At 37.7% G+C, this 12,865-nt stretch overlaps 1 protein-coding gene across 2 annotated transcripts in view; it reads left to right on the top strand.

Moving 5' to 3' along the window:
* The window catches only part of MED13 (mediator complex subunit 13), a 56,589-nt gene that overhangs the window by 26,237 nt on the left and 17,487 nt on the right, over positions 1-12,865 (top strand). The window contains exons 4-11 of one of the 2 annotated variants that reach the window (XM_084493569.1): positions 901-1,046; positions 2,138-2,335; positions 3,228-3,422; positions 4,452-4,614; positions 4,898-5,008; positions 6,877-7,554; positions 11,289-11,505; positions 12,474-12,558. In XM_084493569.1, the coding sequence (XP_084349695.1) occupies positions 901-1,046; positions 2,138-2,335; positions 3,228-3,422; positions 4,452-4,614; positions 4,898-5,008; positions 6,877-7,554; positions 11,289-11,505; positions 12,474-12,558 (1,793 nt within the window). Of the gene's footprint in view, positions 1-900; positions 1,047-1,516; positions 1,548-2,137; positions 2,336-3,227; positions 3,423-4,451; positions 4,615-4,897; positions 5,009-6,876; positions 7,555-11,288; positions 11,506-12,473; positions 12,559-12,865 lie in introns of those variants that run through there. The other variant, XM_084493570.1, reaches the window with a different exon arrangement.

Here is a 12,865-nt window from a genome sequence, read left to right on the forward strand (position 1 = left end):
TGGGAAGTCTCTGAAGGAGGTAGAAGATTTCATGGAGCTGCTAACTAGTTACTGGCTATGTCAAGCACTATGTAAACCAGGTTTATTTAATTCAGTGTTGTATGAAAGATATATATATATATTTTTTCCTGTACAGGACTGTATTTTTTTCAATCAGTCTAGACTGAGAAGCTGTCAGTGAAGCATCTGATTAGTAAACGTTGATATGTGTTTTGATGACTTGATTAACAATGACTTTTTCTTAAATTGTTCATATCTTCCTGTTTGTAGGCATGGAAGTTCAGTTTTAGTTACTTGACTGGCTTTAGGAACACGGAGATGAGATTCAATAAAACAAACAAAAGAAAACACCCACCACCAACAAAACCCTGACAACAAAATCCCAATTTCCCAAAGCTGTTGCCTTTCTTTCTGCTTTTAAATAAGCTACTTGTTGGCAAATATTTAATATAAATCTTAAAATACAAGTTTTGCTTAGTGAATCTCTGACAGGAGAACCCAGATATGACCTCCTTAAAGTTAATGAATGTTCAGCAATACTTAAAGCTTTTTAATAAATATACTATAAAATATTAAGTCACGCTTCCCTTTTAACTGATTTGCAAAAAAAAAAGAAAAATGTTTAAATTTCCTCTAGACATTAAAATACAAAGTCTCAATCTGAAGAGAAATCTTAGTGTCTCTTATTTTCTTCCTGATTGATTTTTTTGTCTTTAAACTGCAATACATGGTATGCTCCCCAAGGAAACATATATTTAACGTTTAGTTTTTTAGATGGAATGGATTTTTGAGTATTTATTAATGAATGTTTTGGAATGAAATCACTTCAAAATAGTGAGAAAACTATTAACTTACCGTTGTAAGATCTCTACTTAGGATTTGTGTTTTCTGTCTCCCCAGTGAGCATTTGTCCTGCTCGTTCACCTTTTTCTTACATGGGGACAGCAATGTTTGTACCAGCGTGGAGATCAGTCAGCATCAACCTGTGTACCTGCTTAGTGAAGAACACCTCACCCTTGCCCAGCAGTCTAACAGCCCTTTTCAAGGTAGGTTTTACTGGTCTCTAGTGTGTATTAAAATCAATCCTTGTAGGTGTTCAGTGTGAGGATTTCTGGTACAGATTTCTGGGAGTGGGAGCAGAGCCATTCTGTTTTGCATTGACTGCGTGTTCTACCCAAACATCTGCTGTCTTGACATAGCCAGTCAGAAGCCAGTTGGATTTTGGATCTTCTGCAGGTGGATGATTTCCATATTCATCTTTTTGGCATGTTGCCCAATAATGTGACTTTACGATACAGTAAACTTTATTTCTGAGTACTGTCCTATGGGTGACTCAAATATTTTGCTTTTTCAACATGCTTTATAACTGCCACATACTTTCCTCAACCTCTCCTTTAGAAATCAATTTCTGACTTGACATACTTTCACTCTATTCACTCCCCTTTCCCATTTTTATTTGGCTATTCCTTGCCTGTAAATTCCTTTGGTTCCACCAGCAGATGCAGGCTATGCTCTCGAAGACAAAGGAGTGATGGGGCCTGAGTCTGGTTAGTGGGCTGTTTGATCATTCCCTGTCTAAGACACACTTGTGCTGGCTAGAGAAATCACTTCTCCTGCATGACTATGCATTGCCCTTGTTTATTACTGCTCAGTGTCCAAACTTGCTTTCTTTGAATGCAATTTAACAGCAGCTGTGCTTTTCTAATATGGACAAGACTAAACACGAAACAGATTACTTCCTTTTATATATGTAGCATTGTTGTTGTAACTGTACCAAGCAGAATGAAAGGATGGGGAAACTCCGTAACTGTCGGGATTTGAAATGGTCTTCTTTTATCCCACCTGTATATTGCAGAGTCATTGCTAGCCCAGTGGAAAATGTGCTTGTTGCTTGTTTAAACAGATTAATAGGTAATTGTTATTGTGATACCTCGATTCTTACAGTACACATACATTTAACAACGTGTACCTATTGCCTCCAACTTGTGCAGTATAGTAAAATGTGATCAGGGTGTACTTACCAATGGTAAGTTGTTTATTTGGTGTGGCTGAAATAACACTAATGCTGTTTCAGTGGGAAGTGCAAATTTTGGTTAGATATAATCTCTAACTTACTTGTATTTATTTATTTTTTTAGTTATTCTAAGTCCCTTTGGATTAAATGGCACACTCACAGGGCAGTCATTCAAGCTTTCTGATTCATCAACAAAAAAGCTTATTGGTGAATGGAAACAATTCTATCCTGTCACATCTAACTTGAAGGAGGGGTCTGAGGAAAAGCAAGAAGACATGGATTGGGAAGATGATTCTTTAGCTGCTGTTGAAGTCCTTGTTGGTATGTGTTCTCTTCTAATTACTGAAACTGTTTAGTTAGGTCTTCAAAATTCTGCATGTGGAAGTGACCCCATTTTATTCTTTTGCAGCCATTTGCAACAGCTGTTGGTCTTTTCTTTTTCTATTTAATGACTGGGCCTATCTAAAACGAGTGGCTACTTAAATTGGGTTTTACAGACCTATTAGATAAGGCGTTTTTCTTTGTGCACTGAGAAGCAAGACTGTTTTATATTTAAAACGAAAACACTAGACTGTCACTGTTGGCATCTGAGATGCATCAAAAGCATGTTGTACTGTTTCAGACTCTGTGCAAATTCAAACAGAACAGATGTGCCTTTCAGGGATTTCTTCAAAACCGCAAACCTGAAGAACTTAATGTACTCAGGCACTGCATTTATCTCCTCTTGTTTCTAAAATCTAACCTCCTGGGACACAGTAGTTTTTGTTTGTTGAGCGCTACTGACCTTTGATTTGCCAACTAATGTCATCATTTCTCTGTAGTAAGTGATGCAAGGTTGTATTGCAGTGATGGTTAGAGACTGATGACAGTGATAGGAATATTGTCACTTTTACATGGTACTAAAAGCTATGTCAGTAGTTTGTTTTATAAACCAAAACAATAGACTCGAGTAGTAGTATGTGTAGGCTAGGGCTGCCTCTGCCTGTAAAAAAAAAAAAAAAAAAAAAAGCCTTTTTCATACATTCAACCAAATCCTCTGTATAAAACAAATCTTAAGGTAATGATGACAACAGATGTTTGTCCACAGTTAGTGATTTAGTAGGCAGAAAGCATAGTTAAGTTTACAGGCAACTGGTAAGGTGATCCTTTTGTTGACTATTTTAAATGTAAACTGTTGGTGAACAACTGTAAAATAAGTTTGTTATTTTTTCAGCTGGCGTGCGAATGGTGTATCCAGCGTGCTTCGTTCTAGTTCCTCAGACAGACATCCCTACTCCTAGTACTGCTGGGGCGTCTCACTGTTCAACTACTTGCTTGGGTGTCCACCAAGTGCCTGCTTCCACACGCGATCCTGCAATGTCTTCAGTAACTCTGACTCCACCGACATCCCCAGAGGAAGTTCAAACAGGTATAGTAAAGTTAGCTTCTACATGCGGGAAATCATTTTAACTGCTGCTGCTTAAAATCTAGCAGTGTTTAGAAAGGTTTCAGATGTTCACTGTACAACTGACTTGTTAACAAAATCACTTTTTTTTAAAATTAATGAGTCTGTCATAAAACACAATTTTTATTCTTCATTTTCGGGCAAAATTAACTTAGATGTTTTTTAAATGGGTAAAGTAAGGACTGTTTTTGTATCTGATGCTGTAGTCCAGTACTTTACATTTCTGTGGTCAAGGTCTTTGTGTTGTCCCCCTGCCAATGTGCGTATGTATTTGGAGTAGCTTTATAAACATCATTGTGTATCTTGGTTATTGATAAGCAAGGTGATGTTTTCAGCCTTTTCACAGTCCCAGGAAGCTTCTTTGTACTTGACTTCCTATAGACTGTGAGCCTTCTGAACCAAGTGAGTAATTATTATAGAATACTGCTTTAAGTCAAAGCAGGTAAGGCTCAGTAGTAGTTTCCTATGGCTTTATAAATAGCTCTTTTTGTGCAGAAAAGGGGTAAGTGGTTCTTCATATTTTTGTTTTTTTTTTTTCCTTCAAATGAAGGTAGCAGAAGACCTGGGGGGCTGGGAGGCAAATAAGACACACAGGACAGGGATGACAAAACCACAACAAAAAATGTAAAACCAAAACTAACCAGCAAACAAACAAAACCGTTAAACTTGCTAACAGGTAGTTTTGCTCAAGTTTTCCTGATGTATGAGCAATGTTGTTTTCTCTTTCAGGCCTGTAGTTCCTGGGCAAATAAAGAATAGCTAGCCCAGTTATAACAAACATTTGTGTTTTTTTTCTTCCCCTCTACTTGATGGAGCTGTGTTTTAATAATCTGCTACTATATGTAAATCTTCTGTTTTTATTGCCTGACATTGAGTTAAGAAGGTACTTTTTTTTCTGGGATGTTCAACCAGTGTTGGTTGAATTGGACTCATAGTGGTGGTGAGTGTATTATCTCATTGCCTAAAGCTGTTTCCTCTGGTGCTGCTTTTCAGTTGATGCTCAATCTGCCCAGAAATGGGTGAAGTTTTCTTCGGTTTCTGATGGATTTATCTCTGACAGTACTAGCCATCATGGTGGCAAAATACCTAGAAAACTAGCTAATCAAGTGGTGGACAGAGTTTGGCAAGAATGCAATATGAACAGAGCACAGAACAAGTATGTATTCACTTTAGGAAACTAAAAGAAATACCGTATTTTGTATGTGTTGTAGAAAATAATTCTGGTAAAGATGTTATGACTGCTAGTAGAAAGTGTTTTAGTTACGTGTTTTAAAGAAGTTAATTTGGATCCTAACTAGTATGTTGTTTATTTCTCAGTTTAATGTGTTAGCAAAAGTTTGTTCATGATTTCTTTGCTGAATCCTGTGTCACAAAACTGCTCTCGAGGCTTAGATATAAATGTGTTGATCCCAAATAACTCTCCCAATACTGAATCACAGGCGGAAATATTCTGCTACATCAAATGGCTTGTGTGATGAAGAGACAGCTGACAAGGTAGCATCCTGGGATTTTGTTGAAGCCACGCAGAGGACAAATTGCAATTGTTCAAGGTACAGTAATTGTCAGACCTGTAGTCCAGCAGTGTACACTGAGATTCAAGTGCTCAGGAGAGGGCTCATGATGGCTTCTTTGTGACTAATTAAGCAACAGCTGCTTATAAGAAAGTCGTTAAAAACAAACATACTTGTATCTCATCCTACATGCCATTTTAGGTCTTGAAACTGCCCAATAAGATAACGTGAAGTTTTTATTCATGTGAATTGTCTGAGTGGACCTAATGGCAGCTCAGTGACGATTTCTGAGGCTTGGTCTGGAATTATGTAGGCCTGTTTAAGGGTAGAAACTACCTCATGGGCAGTGACGGAAAGGGGAAGCCTTACTTATTAAGAACCTGTTCTAGAGGGCTGTGGTGTTAGTCTTAAAAGAAAAAAGCTGTCAGTGAACAAGATCATTGTTGCATGGGTGAATGTTGTCTTGAGGAGCATTTACTTTTTGGGAAATACGGCATTCCATGGGCAGGTGCAGTAGTAGTTTGTCCTAAACAAGCTTGTTTAAAATTGTTTAACATAAATGGAAACATTAATGTTTCATTTTTGTACTTGCTATAGAACATTTAGGTGACTGAAGTGTTGCAAAGGTGCAAACACTTCTCTGATTTCAATTGGTACACTGATTACCTTGCAATTTGAATATTAGAATATTAACAAAATTAATGTCTGGAGAGTATAGCATGTTGAAAGAACTACATTTTTTCTCCTTCATTGAAATGTTTAAGTTCTCTAGAAATACTAGTGGCATGAGAAGAGCTGGTGGAAGGTGGGAGATTGAATTTCTCCTAAAGGAGAATTTAGGTTTGATAGTGCTAGCTAAGAGAAAACTGTCAATTAACTGGATGAGGTATGTATTAGAAATCTGCAGTTCCCTGAAGAGAAATTGCAAAGACTTTAAACAAACAAACAAAGCCCTTATTGTTCTCTATGCTTTGAATTCTAAGCAGTGAGAAGTGTGCGTGTATGTTTACGAGAGTATAAAGTAAAAATAGATTTTGATACCTCTTACCTTTTATTCTTGCATAATCCTGGTTTTAATGCAAGCTGTGTACTTTGTAACTTTCCTAATAGAACAGCAGAGAATAGCCGGGTGCTAAGGATGTACGTGCAGTTCAGTAGCTTAATCCTAAGAGTTTCATTTCAGGCTTTGATATTTAGTGTCTCTCGTTCTGTTAGATGATCTAGAAAGCTGGCATCTTCAGCTCCAAGCTAAAATGTTTAAGTTCAAGTGCATTTATTGGAGGGGGGGAAGGGGAGTGGACACACCCCCACCCCACCAAAAACTAACTATATTAATGCAGCTGAGACATTGACTCTTCCTTGCTAAATTTGCAGGCAAATAGCTGCAAAAGGTATTTTACAACTACAGAATATTTTATAGCTTTGTAGGACTGACAGCTTGACTTCTAAATTCTTGATGTTAATTTTCAACTCTTTAACACAGAGACTTGCACAACACTATTGGTTAGTATTGATCCTTGAATCCAAGAAGTCATTTGCTAATTCTTAGGTTGTTGTACTGATTCAGCAGTGTTGGTAGAAGTTAAAAGCAGCAGCTTGCTCATATGGCTATCTATTTTTGATAACCGAAGACAGTATTTTATAAATGCCTTTGAGGATAATGTGCATTCTGGGCTCATAAGACAGCACTTTCCATTTTTTAAATAGTATTCTGAAATATTACAATGTTATTCCTGTTCTTAAATTGAGTTATGGTCAGGAGGAGGCAGCTTCACTTCAGAATGGTATCAGACTTCTATAATCACCTGTTTAATGACTTAGAAGCTGATTCTTACCTAATGAAAATGCTGTGATAGACATATTTGAAAGATTAATGTGAAGTATTTTCCCCTATGTTAATTCTGCAGGCACAAAAATCTCAAACCAAGAAATTCAGGTCAACAGGGGCAGGCACCACCTGTGGGCCAGCAACAGCAAGCAGCTCCAAAGCACAAGACAAATGAGAAGCAAGACAAAGGGGATAAGCCACAAAAACGCCCTTTGACTCCTTTTCATCATCGTGTATCTATCAGTGATGATGTTGCCATGGAGGCAGATTCAGCAAGTCAGAGGCTTGTGATGACTGCACCAGACAGTCAAGTGAGATTTTCAAATATCCGAACTAATGATGTAGCAAAGACTCCTCAGATGCATAATGCTGAAATGGCAAATTCACCTCAACCACCACCACTTAGTCCTCACCCATGTGATGTAGTTGATGAAGGGGTAACCAAAGCTCCTTCTTCTCCTCAACATTTCTACCAGATGCCAACGCCAGATCCCTTGGTTCCCACAAAAACAATGGAAGACAGACTTGATGGCTTATCTCAGCCTTTTCCAGCCCAATTTCCTGAAGTTATAGAGCCTACAATGTATGTTGGTACTGCAGTGAATTTGGAGGAAGATGAAGCAGATACTACTTGGAAGTATTATAAAGTTCCAAAGAAAAAGGATGTGGAATTCTTACCACCTCAGCTTCCAAGTGATAAATTGAGAGATGATGCAGTAATACCTGCTGAACAGGAAAACATAACATCAGTTACAGAGTAAGTAATACGCAGTGCTACAGTAATGTGAGAAAGTGAGGAAACTGAAAGGCCAAAGGCCTTACTCCTTACAAAGGCAGTTTTTTCACTTAACAGTCTTTCACTAAACAGTCTTTTCACTTAATGTTGCTCTCATCAGCTCGAGTAGTGTTGCTGAGTGTGAGCCTAACTTTATCTGTGCTGTGCATACATAAGAAGACAATACTTGTAATATGCAAGCGTGAAGCACAGTCAAATATGTAGTAAGACTTTCCAGCTTTTCTTCATTAACACTCTGCATTAGCAGATGGTAATGAATATTATTTTTCTACTCTAAAATTACTCTGTAGCCAAATTGTGCCTATTTGGGACTTATGGTCCCAAACAACGATAACAACAAAACCCAAATATATTTCTCATTTATATTCTCATTTTAAATACTTTTTTTTTTTTTTTTTTTTAAAAACTATTTTTAAGACTTGCCCCATTAAAGTGGTACTTTATTTATCCTTTTAGAGATGAAGTTCCTTCTACCTCAGTTCTGCTCTTGTCTTTATTCGGAAGAGTTCTTAAATTTTGAAAGCTGTTTATTTAAATGACTGATGAGAACAGTGAAGGAACTAATCTTTCTTCCTAGAAGACATCAAAGTTAATGTGGGCCATGGCTATTTTCTATTATCAAGAATTTCTCTTGGGAACCTGTAGCATATAAACTGGCATTCTTGCACATGTTGCATTCTCTCTGTGATCTGAGTTTGCTGTTCAACAGCAAGGACTTGGTTATCATTCAAAGAAAACAAGTGACTAGTGTGTCTACTCTTAACAGCTCTTGGAATTTAGATCGGATGGGAGATCCTCATTCATTAAATGAAGCTTGTCTAAATTGAGAGAGTCAGACTCGTTCCTCATTAGAACCAAAGCCTTTAAGCTACAGGAAATGTATTTGAGATTTTGAAATTCTTTGTACTTAAGCTGATATGATTGTCATGAAATGAAGTATGTGTAAATTAACTTAATTTTGTTGTTGCTGTTGAATAAATTGAATTTATTTCTGAAAGCTAGTGTTATCTAGCACCAGGTTTTAAAATGCTCTTCTCTGCTACTGTTTCAATCAGGATAAAAATTGATCACTTTATTGTTTAAGTTTTGATAAACTGTGAAGCTTAGAAGCAAAAGAGGAAAATAGCACTAGTGGTTTTGGTGTTAAAACTTGCATTGATTGAGTCAAAGCAGGGGTAGCTGTTTGAGTTCTGTTTTACTGCAGAATTAATCAGTATGGTTTTTCTCTCCCAGTAAAGGCAAAAAAAACCAAAACAACCACCACTGACAAAAATTAAAAACAAAAACCTACACAAAAACAAAACAAAAATAAACAAACCCAAACCACTTGGCCCTCTGGGTTGTCTCCTTCGCAGCTGTACTGCTTAAGAAATTCTTTCTGGTGTCCATCTTTTACCTTCCTTCCTTGTGAGGACATCTAGCTTGAAGCAGGAAAGCAGCAGGAGAAGGATGGTAATGGGAAGCAACAGGTGCTGCTGACAGGGCTGTTAATAGCAGGGTAAACTTAACACGATTGGCACTTTGATGCAGAGGTGACAAACTTTGTTTTACGGATGTGATCTGTGGACAAAAAAATGCACTGTGAATGCACCAAGAGTTGCATCTGTCAGCCAAGTTGCTGTCAATTACTTTTGATTCACTTTTTTTTATATTCAGATGAAAGGAGACTCTCAGTGTGACCAGTATCACATTATAGAGTTGTGTCCTGTCCCTCCCCTGGACGTAGTGTGCTTAATTTGTGTTGGAAGAGTTGAAGCAGCTACTCACAGGACTGGAACTTTGTGTGGATTTTGTTTAACTCCTAGCAGTGGAAAGCCACTGGTAGCAGTTGCGTTGAATTTGCTGCGTAGGAAAGCTGTGAGCAGAAATGAATATCCTATAGCTGTTGGTCTGTTCTCATACTCGTGTTCTTAGCCTTATCTGTCGTGTTAATGTTGCTGAAGTGTTTGCATTAGCTAATGAATCTCAGCTTTTTCAAGATGTGCATTTACGGGATTGTAGCATTTTTTTCCCCTTGAATTGATTTCAGCCAGCCAAAGATAAGCTCTACTTCAGGTTTCTCTTTTTCTATTCAAGAAATGATTGTTCCTTGTATGGGCTACAGTTTGATTTAACAATTCACTGAAATTTACTGAGAGTGTGTGTATGTATGTCACACATTCTTCCACCAGAGCATCTTGCTATTAATTTCTCTTCTTTGCTGATCAAAAAATAATAGCAAAAGCGAGCAGCAATTTCTGTGTGTCTTTACTGGTGTTTTATTCCTTGTTCCTAGAAAGTTGTTTTTCTATCTCTTCCCTCCACCCCCATGTTAATTTTTATGGGATTTAGAAAAGAGGAAGACTTCAGCTCTTTTCAAGTGGTGCTCCACGTATAAATACCACTAGTTCTTGACATAAAGCCACACTCGTTACAGCATTGTCTGCGGTGGAGATGGTGGCATTAATGGCTAATGCAAGGTGTTATTGAGGGTGTTACCATGACCAGCGTAGATGAATTTAACGCTTGTTGGCTGTGAGATGTTTCTTTGGAAAGCTTATTTCTAGGAAGGCTTGACAGAGTGAACCTGCCTCTGTCCTTTTGCATATGACTTGTGTTGGCAGGGATAGGCAAGGCAGCAAGGAGAACTCTTCAGAAATCACTGCACTGATGTGGAATTCCAAGGCTGAAGTCTTCGAATTGTTCTGTATCACGTTTTTCTTGCTTTCTGGTCTCTCAGAGGAGAAATGTAAGCCTTATTTTAAACTCCAGGTAGTGTCTGGATCTAGGCTGTAAAAACCATGCCCTGCTCATCATGAGGCACATCCGTTTGTTATGGGATAGCATTTCTTGGAGAGTGGCTTGCGAAGGGAAAGAATAAATGAGAAAAAAAGGGAAAGAATAAATCACAAATCTTTGTGATGGTGCAATATTACACATGAGAAACCAGTAAATGTTGCAAAAACACATAATTTATGTACTTCCAACTCCATTTTTGACTCCAAATGGGATGAAAAGAAAAATGCTGACAATAGCAAATGTATGTTTGTTTATTCCCATTAGTAAATTAGGTATCGGTGTGTTGTGACCTTCATCTGGTATTTATAGAAGTGATTTAAATGACTGCTAAATGTGGTGGCATTTGTGTAGTTACGGGCTTTTTGCATAGCCAGACTTAGTGTGCAACAGTGTATTGGTCTGTGTTGTGTTAGACACAGCCAGGTATTAGAAGGGTTGCCATGCTGCCTTTCTATGCTGAATTAAACGCTCATGAATTAAATTCTTAAAATATAGAAAATTCAGATTTAATCACTTCTTTCTGATCATTTGTTTGAACGTGGATGGGGAATGGCAGTAAGTAATTTTTTAACCCGGTGAGTTTCTTTTAGTGGCTACAGACTGCTTAATACGTTTGTACTTTATAATAAATGACAGCTACGGCCTGGGATGAATTACTAATCTTTATCTGGGTTGACAATGCTTGAGGAGAGATAGTCAGAATGAGTCACAGTGCTGTATCTGACGTGTGTAAGGAGGCTGTATTACATGACTAATGATTTCATCTCTTTCCCAAAAAGTTTTCTGAAGCTGGGGTGGAAGGGAAAAAAAGGGAAAGGAAAGATGAAATTGCTTTTGTGAAGGGTTGTGGGATAGCAGACCTATTTCCACGTAAGTGATAAATAATATTTTGTGATATTTTTTTTTCTCCTGTGCAGATTAATGGTGCAATGTAGAAAGCCTTTAAAGGTTTCGGATGAACTGGTGCAACAGTATCAGAGTAAAAACCAATACCTAGCAGCAGTAGTGTCAGAAGCTGACCAGGAACCTGAAATTGATCCTTATGCCTTTGTTGATGGTGATGTGGAATTCTTATTTCCTGATAGTAAAAAAGATAGGCAGAACATCGAGAGGGAAGCTGGGAAGAAACACAAGGTGAGTGAAGAAGTGAGGACAAATCAGTGATGAGATTGAAACAAATTGCTTTAGTCACTAAATATAATATAAATCCTTCTCTGTATTTAGAAGTACATCTAAAAATGATTCAAGCAGAAATAATAAATGAAGAATGCAGCATTCATGCAGTAACTACACACCTAGTTTATTTTTATTTTTTGGCACACTGGTGGTGCTGTTGCACTAACCCTTATGGCTTGTTCTGGGAGAATGCTGCTGGATCGGAACAAAAATCCATCTGGCTCAGGATCCTCTCTCTAGAAATGGGTGACAGCAGATACTTGTGGAAGACTGTAAAAACAAAGCAAATGCTCTGTGCATATGTGGAAAGGTTGAGGGAAGAGGAGGTGAACTCTGACTAGTTGTTGCCTGGACAGTGAATTGCACTTTTTCCTTGTCCTTTAACCAGGGCCAACTATGTGAGGCTGTATTTAAAACAGAAGTACCAAGCTCCTCACTCCCTGTCCACTTCCCCTCTCACCCACCCTCCAAAAAGGAAGAAAATTTAACTTCGTTGAGAGCTTGTATATGAAATAAATTGGCTTATTAGGAGGACTACTGTACATTTACACTCCTGTACTGAGAGTTTTGTTAATAATTACCAGTATAGCTAAGGTATAGCATTTCATAATAAATGTTTTTTTCAATAAAGTGTTAGAGCAAGAATCCACAGCTTGATTTCTAAATTAAGTGTTTATCCCTAACACAAAAACCTAAGATGTATGTTATCCATGCTTTTCCTCTGTGTGTTGGTGGCATGTTGTCTGTATTCTAAGCCTCCTTCTCCATGAGCAGATACCACTAACCAGACTCCCAGGCTACACCCTGCTGAGCTAGAAGGCTAATGAGAACCTGATCCTTCCCATGCATACAAGAATTTCCATAGGGAAATAGTGTCCTTCTCCCAGATTGATTTAAGTGAACTTTTCTACCTTTTTTGTTAATAGGCTGAGGATGGTGCATCCAGTGTTACAGTTTTATCTCATGAAGGAGAGGATGCTATGTCTCTGTTTAGTCCTTCTGTCAAGCAAGGTAAAAAGACTTTTTTTAAATTGTGGTGTATTAATGATCATTTGAATAGTCAATGGACTCAACAGGCTACTGTGTTTTTACTTTGTGTCTTACCCTGTATCTTCAGAATTCAGGATCATCTTGGAAATGCACTTTATTTGTTGAACCTTGCAAATAAAAGGTGGCTATAAAATCCAAATGTAATAAAATTGAAGGGACCTCACTTATGTGTAAGACACTTGAATGGAACTGAGAACATGCGTATATTTTCAGCTGTTGAAATAGTCCTTTAAATGTGGCTTTTTAAAGCACACATCACCAGTGTTTC

The sequence above is a fragment of the Aythya ferina genome (genome assembly GCF_964211825.1).
Source record: "Aythya ferina genome assembly, chromosome: 19".
Classification (NCBI taxonomy): Eukaryota; Metazoa; Chordata; class Aves; order Anseriformes; family Anatidae; genus Aythya; species Aythya ferina.